This window comes from Delphinapterus leucas, chromosome 13 (genome assembly GCF_059928025.1).
Source record: "Delphinapterus leucas isolate spDelLeu-1000000601 "Yukka" chromosome 13, BTC_Dleu_Yukka2, whole genome shotgun sequence".
Taxonomy (NCBI): domain Eukaryota; kingdom Metazoa; phylum Chordata; class Mammalia; order Artiodactyla; family Monodontidae; genus Delphinapterus; species Delphinapterus leucas.
This window is the reverse complement of record NC_143141.1, coordinates 35,044,581-35,059,970: the sequence shown is the minus strand read 5'-3', so window position 1 is coordinate 35,059,970 and position 15,390 is coordinate 35,044,581. Positions and strand designations below refer to the sequence as shown.

Below are 15,390 nucleotides of genomic sequence, written 5' to 3'. Positions count from 1 at the left end.
GTGTACGGGGCAGCAGCCTGATGTCTTAGAGATTCTGAGTAGGGAACTGCAAACCCACCAGGCTCATATAGAACTGTATAGATTCAGCTCACTAACCATCCATTCTCCAAGGATGTGGAAAGGGTCCACACTTTGTGCTAACTAATCACAAGAAGTGAAGCATAATTTGTTGCAAGGCTGCACTTACAAATAGTGAGAGACAGAGAATGCTTTTGTGCAGACCAATCTGAACTGAAAGCCAAGTTTAGATGCTATGAGAAAACTGCAAATACTCCTTATAAACAGGAAGAACATCTCCAAACATTCACAAGATTGGATGTGGAAGATGGATTACATTTACCCTGTATGGTTCCAGGAGACAGGCCTATAACTGATGAGAAGATACCTCAATTAGATTTCAATTCAAAACAAGAAATAATTTTCTATTAGTGAGAGCTACTCAACAGTATAATGGGAGAAACCATAAACAAAATGAAAAGACAATCTACAGAATGGGAGAAAATATTTGCAAACAATACAATCAACAAGGGCTTAATTGCCAAAATACACAAACAGCTCATACAATTAGATAACAGAAAAACAAACAACCCAATCAAAAAATGGGCAGAAGACCTAAACAGACATTTCTCCAAAGATGACATACAGATGGCCAACAGGCACATGAAAAGATGCTCAACGTCGCTAATTATTTAGAGAAACGCAAACCAAAGCTGCGATGAAGTATCACCTCACACCAGCCAGAATGGCCATCACTAATAAGGTCTACAAATAACAAATGCTGGAGAGGGTATGAAGAAAAGGGAACCCTCCTACATTGTTGGTGGGGATGTAAATTGGTGCAGCCACTATGGAAGTCAGTAGGGAGGTTCCTTAAAAAACTAAAAATAGAGTTGCCATATGTTTCAGCAATCTCACTCCTGGGTATATATCCGGAGAAAACTCTAATTTGAAAAGATACAGGCAGCCAACCTCCAGCTGAAGGAGAAGTGGGGTAAGTAAGGAGGTCTCTACAACATGGCTTGTACAAAGCGGGCTGCCTACAAATCGACCCGTGGTAAAGCACCAAGGAAGAAACTGGCTACAAAAGCCGCTTGCAAGAGTGTGCCCTCTACTGGAAGGCTGAAGAAACCTCAGCGTTACAGGCCTGGTACCGTGGCACTCAGTGAAATCAGACGTTGTCAGAAGTCTACTGAACTTCTGATTCACAAACTTCCCTTCCAGCATCTGGCACGGAAAATTGCTCAAGACTTCAAAACAGATCTGCGCTTCCAGAGTGCAGCTACTGGTGCTTTGCAGGAGGAACGTGAGATCTATCTGGCTGGGCTTTTTGAAGACACCAACCTGTGTGCTATCCATGCCAAACGTGTAACAATTATGCCAAGCGACATCCAGCTAGCACGCCGCATACGTGGAAAACACCCTTAAGAATTCACTCTGATGGGAAATACTTCATTCTTTAAAAAAAGAATTTCTCTTCTTCCTGTTATTGGTAGTTCTGAACATTAGATTTTTTTTCCCCATGGGGTCAAAAGGTACCTAAGTATATGATTGCAAGTGGAAAAATAGGGGGCAGAAATCAGGTATTGGCAATTTTTCCATTTTCATTTGTGTGTGAATTTTTAATATAAATGCGGGGACATAAAGCATTAATGCAAGTCAAAATGTTTCAGTAAACAAGTTTCAGCAGTTCAATTTTATAACAATTATATATAAACCTGTTAAATTTTTCTGGACAATGAAAAAAAAATACAGGCACCCCAAAGTTCATAGCAGCATTATTTACAGTAGCGAAGACATGGGAGCAACCTAAATGTCCATCCACAGATGAATAGATAAAGAAGATGTGGTACATATACACACAATGGAATATTACTCAGCTGTAAAAAAAAAAAAAGAAAAGAAATAATGCCATTTTTGGCAACATGGATGGACCTAGAGATTATCATACTAAGTGAAGTCAAAAAGAGAAAGACAAATACCACATGATATCACTTACACATGGAATCTAAAATATGATACCAATGAACTTATTTACAAAACAGAAAAAGACTCACAGATATAGAAAACAAATTCATGGTTACCAAAAGGGAAAGGTGGTGGAGGGGGATAAATAAGGAGTTTGGGATTAGCAGATACAACTACTATATATAAAACAGAGGGGCTTCCCTGGTGGCGCAGTGGTTGAGAGTCCGCCTGCGATGCAGGGGACACAGGTTCGTGCCCCGGTCTGGGAGGATCCCACATGCCGCGGAGCGGCTGGGCCCGTGAGCCATGGCCGCTGAGCCTGCGTGTCCGGAGCCTGTGCTCCGCAACGGGAGAGGCCACAGCAGTGAGAGGCCCGCATACCGCCAAAAAGGAAAAAAGAAAAAAAAAAAAAAAACAGATACACAGGGTACTTCCCTGGTGGTCCAGTGGTTGAGAATCTACCTTCCAATGCAGGGGACACGGGTTCGATCCCTGGTTGGGGAACTAATAATATTCCAGAGGCCGCGGGTTAACTAAGCCCGTGTGGTGCAACTATTGAGCCCGCGCACTCTGGAGCCCGTGCGCCACAACTAGAGAGAAGCTCGCATGCCACAATGAAAAGCCCACTCACCGCAACGAAAGCTCCTGCCACAACTTAAACCTGACGCAGCCAAATTTAAAAACAAACAAACAAACAGATAAACAACACGGTCCTACTGTATAGCACACGGAACTATACTCAGTATCCTGTAATAAACCATAATGGAAAAGAAAAAGGAAAACAACTATAATGGGATTCCTCAAGAAGTGATGAGCTTCCCAGCAATGGAAGTATTCAAAAATAATTTAAATCAGCTGTCCCCAACCTTTTTGGCACCAGGGACCAGTTTCATGGAAGACAATTTTTCCACGAAAGGAAGGTGGCAGGGGGATAGTTCAGGCGGTAATGCGAGCGATGGTGAGCAGCAGATGAAGGTTCGCTCGCTTGCTTGCCCGCTGCTCACCTCCTGCTGTGCAGCCTGGTTCCTAACAGGTCGCGGACTGGTACCAGTCCACAGCCTGGGGGTTGGGGACCCCTGATTTAAATGATCATCTGTCAGGGGACTATATAAAGCAATTCTGTAACTGAACGGAAGTCTGGAGACAAGGAGATTGATTGTATTACCTCAAAGGCCCTTTCCAATTCCAAGTGTCTGTCATTCTATTAAATAAAATGCAAACAAATAAACAAAACAAAAACCACTAATAAATAACTAAAGAGTTTTCCCTCTGCATTTTTTTTCAAGCTCTGACCAAGAAGCCAGTACAACTTAGTGGGTTTGATACCACTTTCCACTTAAGTAAATGTGGACAAATTACTTAACTCGATTTGCCTCACTCTTATTGTCTGTAAATTTAGAACAATAATAGTACCCATCTCATAAGATTACTATGAAGATTAAATAATATGATACTTTATAAAGTACTTAAAACAGTGCCTAACAAAGAAAGTGTATACAACTAGCAGGTAGCTGTGGTGAATGGGAGTGGGGGTGGAAAGTGAAACCTAAATGTGCTGCTTGTTTTAGTTATCTGTTCCCAACCTTCAACCAAAGCATTCCTGGCTGCTGCTGGCCAGAGGCTAGGTTCCCTTGGCAACCAGCCTCAAAAAAGAGCCCAGATCTACCTTCTTCAGGAAGGCAGCTCATTCTCTGCCCTGAAATCTATCATCTTCCTTTGCACAAAGCAGGCTCCCTAAAACCTCACAAATACCAATGCTCCAGATCAAGGAGGTGAGCAGGTATTATCCTCGTCACTTCATATGATCAATTACAGAATATCAGAGTTAGAAGGACCATCTCAGAGACCATGTAGAGCGACCCCTTTGTTTAATAAATGAGGACAACAGGCTGAGAAAAGTGAAGTCCTAGATGTGGCAAGTTGGTGGCAGGGTCAAGACAAGATCGCAGGCCTCCTCATTCCTAGCCCAGTAAAGTTTTCCAATTTTTCAGTAGGACTGGCCCTCCTAAGTCCCATGCTACTGACCCACACTACGTACTTTACACAGGTGAAAGAGAAATAGAAGCAGTAGAGTGCAGAGGTTAAGAGCATGGACTCTGGAGCCAGACTGCTTATTCAAATCCCAGCTCTACCACTTACAGTGACTTTAAGCAAGTTTCCTAACCTCTCTGTTTCTATAAAATAGGGATAAGAGTTACTACCTTAGAGTTATTTTAAGGATATGATGAGATAATCCATGTAAAATGCATGGCACACAGAAAGTGCTCAATGTGTATACTGCTTCCTCTGTTTCTCATCATTACCAGTTGCATTAAGAAGAAACAATCATAATAACAAATGAGACCAGACAAGCCCCTACTTCTGGTCCAAAGAGCATTGGGAAGAACAAGCGTATTTGTTTAGCTCCATTTCCTGGTCCTGGCCAGGAACACCCAATCCCTAGCAGGGGAAGACTACAACTAACCCATCACTCATTCATTTCTTTGGATCTAGGAAAGAGTCAACTCAGAGAATAACCAAGTACATGCTATAGTGATAAGATATTTAAGATCACAAATAAAGATTAGGGAGGTCCAAACCCAAAATGCAATTCTTGTGGGTCCAGTCTCCTCCTCTTAACCCACGACGGGTAGTGTAAAGGTTAAGAACAAGAGCTCTGGAGTTTGACGGCCTGAAATGCAAATTCCTGTTCCATCACTTATTTGCTGTATCACTTAAGCAAATTACCTTACCTCTCTCTAAGCCTTTATTCCTCCATCTGTTAAAAGAGAATAACAGGTATTTTGATTATGATAACAGCTGACATCTGGTGAGCACTTTCTATGTGCCAAGCGCAACATTAAGCACTTTACATGGCTTACATTACTTAATCATCACAAACACCTTATGAGGCTGGTACCTTAGTGCCCCCATTTTACAGATGAGGAAAATGAGGCACAGTCTTCTTATTCAAGGCCACATGGCTAGTTACTGGCAAAGTTGAGATGTCAATACAGGAGGTCTGACCTCAGAGTCTATGCTCCCTCCTCCTACGCTGCTCTACTTCTCCATAGTACCAGCTTCATATGGTTATGTTGTTAAAATAAGCCAATCCATATAAGGTGCTTAGCGCAGGGCCTTGTTCATCAAGGTTCCCCATTACCGTTATTACTGTTGTTGTCATTATCATCATCATCAATCCCTTTGAGACTCTCAAATACTACTACCTCCTGAGTTCTAATTTCACCTAAAGGGAAATGGTTGCTTTCCTACCTAGATACCAACCAGCTCACTGGGCAGCCTGCAGTGAGGTTCTAGTATTTCATTTCCCTCATGTAATACAGCAGTAAGTATCTGGGTGGAGAGGCAAGGATATATTTTCTATAAACCTGCTACTCTATAAAAAAATATATATTAAAGTCTGTTTTTAAAAAATAAAATCTTCACTACTCTCATTAGAAAAGAAACACACGCTTATTATATTTTTCAAAATAAAGCACAGATCGGACTTCCCTGGTGGTCCCGTGATTAAGAATCTGCCTTCCAAAAAAAAAAAAAAAAAAAAGAATCCGCCTTCCAATGCAGGAGACGCGGGTTAGATCCCTGGTTGGGGAACTAAGATCCCACATGGCGCAGGGCAACTAAGCCCATGCGCCACAACTAGAGAGCCCACGTGCCCCAACTACAGAACCCACACACTCTGGAACCCACGTGCCACAACTACAGAGCCCACACGCCACAGCTGAAGAGCTCACACGCTGCAACAAAGATCCCGCATGCTAAAACTAAGACCTGACGCAGCCAAAAAGAAAACTAAATATTTTTAAAAATAAATAAAGCACAGATATACACTATTTTTTAAAAATTGTTCTCTACCTCCTTCCCCTTTCCACTCTGCTGTTCTCAAAACCAGTAGATTATTTAGTCACTTAATCCTCACAAGAAGTAAGATTGGTATCATTCATCATTATCTCCATTTGACAAGCACAGAAACTGAGGTTCAGAGAGGTTCATGACCGTACAGCTGGTAAGTGGATGGCCAGGGTCTCTGGAAAAGAACTTTCAGATATGGAGGAAGGTAAAGATAGTAAACTCCTTCTCTAAGCCTGAGAGGAAGTGGTTATGACAGATGGTTCCTTGAAGGTTAAAAAGAACCAAGACTGATAATGCGATTTTTAAGAAACTCTTGCTCTAACAAGGTAAGAAGAGATGTTGTAACCCAAAAAGCCAGTAATGCAGTGAGCTATCATCAATCCTGCCCTCCCAGAAACAGTGCAAATTATTGATAAGCCTAACAAAGCAGGACTTCGTCTCTGAAGATATCCATACCATAGCCCTGCACACCAGTTCTTACCTCCCCAATTCCAAAATGATGTATCACTTTATCCTGCTAGAGAGCACAGTTCAAAGTAAGTGTTTTTTAGAGTGAGCAACTTGAGGGCAGGAACAATGTCTTGTTCATACAGATCTTTCCCTCATTAACTGGTACACAACCTTCTATTTATTCAAAACATTTTTGTTTAAAAATGAATAAATTTGGGACTTCCCTGGTGGTCCACTGGTTAAGAATCCGCCTTCCAATGCAGGGGACGTGGGTTCGATCTCTGGTAGGGGAACTAAGATCCCACATGCCACAGGGCAACTAAGCCCGCATGCTGCAACTACTGAGCCCACGCGCTCTGGAGCCCATGTGCCACAACTAGGGAAAAGCCTGTGCGCCACAATGAAGAGTCCACTCGCCACAAAGAAAGATCCCACATGCTACCACTAAGACCCAACACAGCCAAAAAATAAATAAATTTAAAAAAAAGAATAAATTTATTCATTCAGCTCCTATGTGCTAGGTATTGTTCTAGGAGGTGGGGATGTAGCAATGAGCAAAACAAAGTGGATGAAATTTACATTCTAGTCATGGGTGACAAATAATAAACTATAGTAGAGAGTTCCTAGAACAGTGCCTGGCACACAGTAGGCAGCACTCAAAATATCTAAATAATGAATGAGTGAATAGTATGTCAAATAGTAATAAGTTCTGTGGAGAAAAATAAAGCAGGGAAGGTAAACAAGGAAGGCAGAGAGCAGGAGATGGCTTTTACTTTAAATAGTATGGTCAAGGAATGCTTAGATTAGGTGACAGTTGGGCAGAAACCTGAAGGAGGTAACAGAGGAGGCCACATTGACATCTGGAATAAGTGTTCCAGAAAAAACAACTACAAAGGTCCCAAGGCTTGGCATGTTGGAGCAATTGCAAGGAGACCAGTGTGGCCAGAGCACAAAGGGAAAGTGATAGATGATGAGGTCAGAGCAGCTGGGAGAGGGTGATGTTGAAGATCCCATGCAGCCTTGTAGATCACTTGAAGGACTTTAGTTTTTAATCTGGGTGGGACCCCGTGGATAGTTTTCAGCAGAGTGGTATGATGTGATATACACGTAACAAGATTATACTGGTCACTGTTAAGATTAGACTGGGGCCCCTGAGAAAACCATAATTCAAAAAGAGTCATGTACCACAATGTTCACTGCAGCTCTATTTACAATAGCCAGGACATGGAAGCAACTTAAGTGTCCACCGACAGATGAATGGATAAAGAAGATGTGGCACATATATACAATGGAATATTACTCAGCCAAAAAGGAAACGAAATTGAGTTATTTGTAGTGAGGTGGATGGACCTAGAGTCTGTCATGCAGAGTGAAGTAAGTCAGAAAGAGAAAAACAAATACCATATACTAAAACATACATATGGAATCTTAAAAAAAAAAAAAAAAAAAAGGTCATGAAGAACCTAGAGGCAGGATGGGAATAAAGACACAGACCTACTAGAGAAGGGACTTGAGGACACGGGGAGGGGGAAGGGTAAGCTGGGACAAAGTGAGAGAGAGTGACATGGACATATATACATTACCAAATGTAATACCAATAGCTAGTGGGAAGAAGCCGCATAGCACAGGGAGATCAGCTCGGTGCTTTGTGACCACCTAGAGGGGTGGGATAGGGAGGGTGGGAGGGAGGGAGACGCAAGAGGGAAGAGATATGGGGATATATGTATATGTATAGCTGATTCACTTTGTTATAAAGCAGAAATTAACACACCATTGTAAAGCAATTATAGTCCAATAAAGATGTTAAAAAAAAAAAAAGATTAGACTGGGGGAGACCAAGAGCAAAAGGAGGAAGAACATTTAGAAGGCTATTCCAATAGTAGCAGGGAAGGGGGTAAGAAGTGTTCAAACCCTGGGTGCATTTTAAGGTAGAGCTCACAGGACTGGCTGGCGGATTGGATGATGAGAGAAAGAGAAAAAACAGAGTCAAGAGAGAGTCCTCAATATAACTGAAACTGAGACGGGGAGAAACTGTCAGAGGTACAGGTTTGAGAGAAGTTCCAGGATTAATGTTTTGAATATTTTAAGTTCAAGAAGCTATTACAGGACTTCCCTGATGGCGCAGTGGTTAAGAATCCGCCTGCCAATGCAGGGGACACGAGTTTGAGCCCTGGTCCGGGAAGATCCCCCAGGCCGCAGAGCAACTAAGCCCATGTGCCACAACTACCAAGCCTGCGCTCTAGAGCTCACGAGCCACAACTACTGAAGCCCGTGTGCCTAGAGCCCATGCTCTTCAACGAGAGAAGCCACCGCAATGAGAAGCCCACGCACTGCAATGAAGAGGAGCCCCCGTTCACCACAACTAGAGAAAGCCCGCATGTAGCAACGAAGACCCAACACAGCCAAAAATAAATTAATTAATTTTAAAAAAAGAAGCTATTACATACACAAGTGGAGATATCCTGTAGGCAGCTGAACAGAAGAGTCCTGAGTTCACAGGAAGACATTCAAGCTGGTAATATATACTTGAGAATTCTCAGGGTATAAATGATATTTAAATTCTTAAAAGAGAGCACTTAGTAAATGAGTGTAGACAGAGAAGTGATCCAAGGACTGATTTGAGTACTCCATCATTGGAGGCTGAGGAGATAAGAAAACAGCCAAAAGGGCGGGGCAGTACATGGGAGTTTGAGAAGAAGGGGCTCCTGAGGTAGAAGGAGAACCAAGGGAGTGGCATCCTGGAAGCCAAGTGAAACAGTGTGTGAGGAGGAAGTGTCAAACACTACTGAGAGATCAAGAAGATGACTAAGAAATGACCACTGAATCTATGTACTATTTTCTAAGCATTCCTCCCTAATCCACACATAACACTTTTTCTTTTAATCTAGGTAAAATCCCAGTATTGTCCAACGAATACACATAAGGTTTCTGTTTAATGCAGCTATATCTGCATCTCAAAAAACAAAATCAATGCTCTTAATATGGACACAGCAGACTTTACACTGTGAATAATGTTGCGTAAATGCTTTATCTGGTTGAAGTAACTGTCTCTCTGAAACAATGTCCCCGACCAAGTCTTACTTGTGTTCAGTAGGTGGGATCAGAGAAATGAGCTATTTAAATGTATTTCTTTTGTTCTGCCATAAAGTAGCAATTATTCTTCAACTCATTTTCCTCCTTCCTAATTCAAACATCCTAAGCAGCTAAACAAAGACCCTAAATTTCCACACACACACCCTTAGAAACAAAGAACACAATAAAATCCAAAAGTTGGATGAGAAAGGGATATGCTGCCTATAGTAGCCGCTTTTACTGTACAAAGGGTTAGTAATTATTTGCTAATTCATAGGCTGTACTTTGTTTACATTTTGTCCTTAAAATCTCTAGATAGGAAGTGCGATTTCTAGTGTCTTCACCTTAAAAGAGAATTATTGCTACAAAATAAGTACTTTAACTTTCCATGCTCTAGCGCAGGGGTCCCCAACCCCCGGGCCACAGACCAGTACTGGTTAGGAACCAGGCAGCACAGCAGGAGGTGAGTGGCGGGCAAGAGAGCGAAGCTTCACCTGTATCTACAGCCGTTCCCTATCGCTCACATTACCGCCTGAGCTCTGCCTCCTGTCAGCATTATTGTGAGTTGTATAGTTATTTCATTATATATTTCAATATAATAATAATAGAAATAAAGTGCATGATAAATGTAATGCTTTTGAATCATCCCGAAACCATTCCCCCCCCACCCCATCTGTAGAAAAACTGTCTTCCACGAGACCGGTCCCTGGTGCCAAAAAGGTTGGGGACCAGTGCTCTAGCGAACAGAGTCATGTCTCAATAATCTACACTTCTGAAGCAGAACAATAATCACCAAAAACTGGATCATGCAAACATCCTTCATGTCTTCATGAAACGGCTACAACTTCTGAAAGGACTGAGCTCTCTGCCTTTGGGAGGAAGACCCTTCCCTGCCCTCCACCATGCAATTTGCCAACTTGGGACTCAGCCTGAATGACAACTTTTCTAGGCGGCCTTCCCAGATCCCCTCCAAGGCTGAATCAAGGGCCCTCCTCTGAACCCGTAACACCACAGGTTGGTAAGCACCACAGCTTACTCATATCCCAATACTTCAACACATTATACTGTGAATCTGTTTACTTCTCTGTCTACCTCTCCAGACCATAAACATCCTGAGGGCAAGGACAATATCTCATTAATTTTTATAGCCTCAGTGTCTGAAACATATCAAACAATCAAGTGTCTGCTGAATGAAAGAATAACATGAAACTTGACCCAGAATACCTTACGTGATTTTTGTAGCATATTTTCCTTGATAAACCAGGTGAACTGAAGCTAATATTAAAATTACTGGTGTCTATATGATCCATCAATCACACTCCTGAGCATATATCCACACACAAAACTGTAATTCGAAAAGATACATGCACCCCTATGTTCACAACAGCACTACTCACAATAGCCAAGACGTGGAAACAACGTCACTATCCATAGACAGCTGAATGGATAAAGAAGACGTGGTACATATACACAATGGAATACTACACAGCAATAAAAAAAGAATGAAATAATGCCATTTGCAGCAACATGGATGGACTCAGAGATTATCATACTAAGTGAAGTAAGCCAGAAAGAGAAAGAAAAATACCATATGATATCACTTATATGTGGAATCTAAAATATGACACAAATGAACCTATCTACAAAACAGGAACAGACTCACAGACACAGAAAACAGGCTTGTGGTTGCCAAGGGGGGGTGGGGGTGGGGGTGGGGGAGGGATGGATTGGGAGTTTGGGGTTAGCAGATGCCAACTATTACATATAGAATGGGTAAACTACAAGGTCCTACTGTATAGCACAGGGAACTATATTCAATAACCTGTGATAAACCATAACGAAAAAGAATATAAAAAAGAATGTATACATATTTATAACAGTTTCTTACTAACACAACATTGTAAATCAACTATACGTCAATAAAAATAAAACAGGGAGTGCCCTGGCAGCCTAGGGGTTAGGATTCAGTGCTTTCACTGCAGAGGCCTGGGTTTGATCCCTGGTCAGGGAACCATCCCACAATGCCATTCAGCATGGCCAAAATACAAAAAAAAAAAAAAAAAAAGAAAGAAAGAAAATAAAATAAAATTACTGGCATCTATTCACATCCCCAGTTGATAGCAGAAACAGAAATTTCCCCTACCTGACACTGGAAATAGAGGATAAGAAAAGATATGTGCTGGTCAAAATCAGATCAGGAGGAGTTATCATACTAGCTGCTCTTCCTTGATTTGTCCCACACCATACGAGAGGCTAATGGACCTCTGGATTGCTCGCTTCACCTCCCTTCCACTGATTCTGTATTCTCCTCTTTGCCCTATTCTTGTTTGTTTTGTTTTAATATCTATTTATTTATTTTTGGCTGCTTCGGGTCTTAGTTGTGGCACATGGGATACTTCGTTGTGGCCCACAGGCTTCTAATTGTGGCACACAGGTTCCAGAACGTGTGGGCTCTGTAGTTGCAGCACACAGGCTCTCCAGTTATGGTACATGGGCTTAGTTGGCCTGCGGTATATAGGCTCTTAGTTCCCTGACCAGGGATCGAGCTCTGGTCCCCTGCATTGGAAGGTGGATTCTTAACCACTGGACCACCAGGGAAGTCCCCTCTGCCCTATCCTTTCCTCTCTTTGCTTTACTTACCTTTTCCCACTTCTTCTCATTCTATACTGTGCATTTGCATTCTGTTCTCATTTTCCTTTTAACTTTTCTTTGCACTCTGTTCTCCAGGCCTTATTTTAGTTAAAATGACCCTGAGGAATACATGAGCAATGCTTTGCCCAACTGGGAGAACTTAGGCCAAGGATGTTGCTGTATATCCTGGTCACTTCTGTAAAGCACACCAACATATTTCAGCTGTTTCTGAGGAAACCAAGTAGCGACCCCCTAACAGCAGCACAGGGTTATCAGCATATGAGGTCAAATTGTTACTATCCACAGTGGGTAAGACATGTTTCTAAACTTCACTCTCTCGTATCCTGGAAATAGGGTAAAGGTCCTCTTAATTTACAATAATTTTAAATAAAAGAGAAATGGGAAGCTAAATATGAAGGACAAAGAGGAAAAGAAACCATGTTTTGGGGAAAAATGCTGCATGTTGATGGGACAAATTTCAAAAGCTACAGGATAATTGCTGGGCCAGGTAGGGTTGGGGAGGAAAAAAAAAGGTGGTTCCTCCCCCCAGGGAACCTAGTCTCATTCCTACCACTTCCCAAACCCATAAATGTAAACATTAAAGAACCAGAGAGAGGAGATTCTCTTGAACCAAAAGAGTCAGTAACCTAACATAAGTGAATTGGATGTTCAGGGACAGAAAAATAAATACTGGATAGAAAGCTCTTTGAATTTAAGATAAAGTTATTCCATGTGTTAAAGTCAGTGCCACAAACATCAGAAGCCAAGGAAAGGAACAATCCACAACTAGGAGTCAAGAGGCCTAGCTCAGGTCCTAACAAGCTGTGTAACCTTGGGCAAGTCATTCTACTACTCTGATCTAAAGATGGTTCTTTCATAAAATGGGCATAATAATATCTCCCTGGCAAAGTTGACTGTGATGATTAAATAACACTTTGAAAAGTTTTATATAACATGCCAATGTGGTAAGAGGAAGCAAAAACCCTGTGGTTCAACTTCTAAAGTGTAAGCCTGACTCACCTTCCCAACCTTGTTAAACCCTTTAACCAACCTGGGAGAAGTGTCATGTGAGGATCCAGGAGTGGGGTGGTGACTATTTAGTCAGTTGCTCTGTATCTCAGTGGCTTCATCTGTAAAATGGGTGGTGTGGAATTCACTCACATATCTGCAAGATAAGGCAGGTCTGAGGAAGGGAGTGGAGAATTTACCATAAGTGAGTAAAACATTTACCCAACCCTCCCTCCCAGGGATAAATAACCAAGATCATCAAATATCATCACTCCCTGGACAGAATTAGAAACGGCCTTAGAGAGCATTTAATCTTGTTTTACAGATGGGAAAACTGAGGCCCAGATAAATGAACTGAATTGTAGAACTCTCAAAGCTAGTTAGTGGCAGAGCTGGAGCTAGGGGCCAGAGCCACCAATTCTCAAGTCCAGTACCCTCTTTGCCAGATCTCAGGGTCACCCAAAGCACCTGAGGCCCTTACAACACATTATCAACACCAAGACACATTACAATTTCATCAACAGCCTAAATGTGGGCTACCCAGGGGAGGGGCTGTAAGACTGATGCAGGCGGTGCTGAGAGCTGGGAAAGAGAAAACTTCATTGGGAAAGTGAGAAGAGTCCTGGAGATACTCAGACACAAAGAGATTAAAGAAATATGTCTGCTGCAGAATTACAAAGGATCATGAGAGATTGCTACAAGCAACTATATGCCAATAAAATGGACAACCTGGAAGAAATGGACAAATTCTTAGAAAAGCACAACCTTCTGAGACTGAACCAGGAAGAAATAGAAAATATAAACAGACCAATCACAAGCACTGAAATTGAAACTGTGATTAAAAATCTTCCAACAAACAAAAGCCAAGGACCAGACGGCTTCACAGGCGAATTCTATCAAACATTTAGAGAAGAGCTAACGCCTATCCTTCTCAAACTCTTCCAAAATATAGCAGAGGGAGGAATACTCCCAAACTCATTCTACAAGGCCACCATCACCCTGATACCAAAACCAGATAAAGATGCCACAAAGAAAGAAAACTAGAGGCCAATATCACTGATGAACATAAATGCAAAAATCATCAACAAAATACTAGCAAACAGAATCCAACAGCACATTAAACGGATCATACACCATGATCAAGGGGGGTTTCCCAGGGAATCAAGGATTCTTCAATATACACAAATCAATCAATGTGATACACCATATTAACAGACTGAAGGAGAAAAACCATATGATCATCTCAATAGATGCAGAAAAAGCTTTCAACAAAATTCAACACCCATTTCTGATAAAAACTCTCCAGAAAGTGGGCATAGAGGGAACCTACCTCAACATAATAAAGGCCATATATGACAAACCCACAGCAAACATCATTCTCAATGGTGAAAAACTGAAACCGTTTCCACCAAGATCAGGAACAAGAAAAGGCTGTCCACTCTCACCACTATTATTCACCATAGTTTTGGAAGTTTTAGCCACAGCAATCAGAAACAAAAAAGAAATAAAAGGAATACAAATTGGAAAAGAAGAGGTAAAACTGTCACTGTTTGCAGATGACATGATACTATACATAGAGAATCCTAAAGATGCTACCAGAAAACTACTAGAGCTAATCAATGAATGCGGTAAAGTAGCAGGATACAAAAGTAATGCACAGAAATCTCTTGCCTTCCTATACACTAATGATGAAAAATCTGAAATAGAAATTAAGGAAAAACTCCCATTTACCATTGCAACAAAAAGAATAAAATACCTAGGAATAAACCTACCTAAGGAGACAAAAGACCTGTATGCAGAAAACTATAAGGCACTGATGAAAGAAATTAAAGATGATACAAACAGACAGAGAGATATAACATGTTCTTGGATTGGAAGAATCAATATTGTGAATATGACTATACTACCCAAAGCAATCTACAGATTCAATGCAATCCCTATCAAACTACCAATGGCATTTTTCACAGAACTAGAACAAAAAAATTTCACAATTTGTATGTAAACACAAAAAGACCCCAAATAACCAAAGCAATCTTGAGAAAGAAAAACGGAGCTGGAGGAATCAGGCTCCCGGACTTCAGACTATACTACAAAGGTACAGTAATGAAGACAGAATGGTATTGGCAAAAAAAAAACAGAAATATAGATCAATGGAACAGGATAGAAAGCCCAGAGATAAACCCACGCACATATAGTCACCTCATCTTTGATAAAGGAGGGAAGAATGTACAATGGAGAAAAGACAGCCTCTTCAATAAGTGGTGCTGGGAAAACTGGACAGCTCCACGTAAAAGAATGAAATTAGAACACTCCCTAACACCATACAAAAATAAACTCAAAAATAAACTCAAAATGGATTAAAGACCATTAAAGGCCAGACACTATAAAACTCTTAGAGGAAAACATAGGCAG

General features: G+C 41.4%; 1 protein-coding gene across 1 annotated transcript; it reads left to right on the top strand.

The window, feature by feature from the left end:
- The first annotated feature begins 271 nt into the window (after window positions 1-271).
- Window positions 272-2,044, top strand: LOC111167944 (histone H3.3-like). The gene has a single exon (XM_089923048.1). It carries the CDS (start codon window positions 1,015-1,017, stop codon window positions 1,423-1,425), a length of 411 nt encoding a protein of 136 aa, XP_089779174.1. The 5' UTR covers window positions 272-1,014; the 3' UTR covers window positions 1,426-2,044.
- The last annotated feature ends 13,346 nt before the right edge of the window (window positions 2,045-15,390 follow it).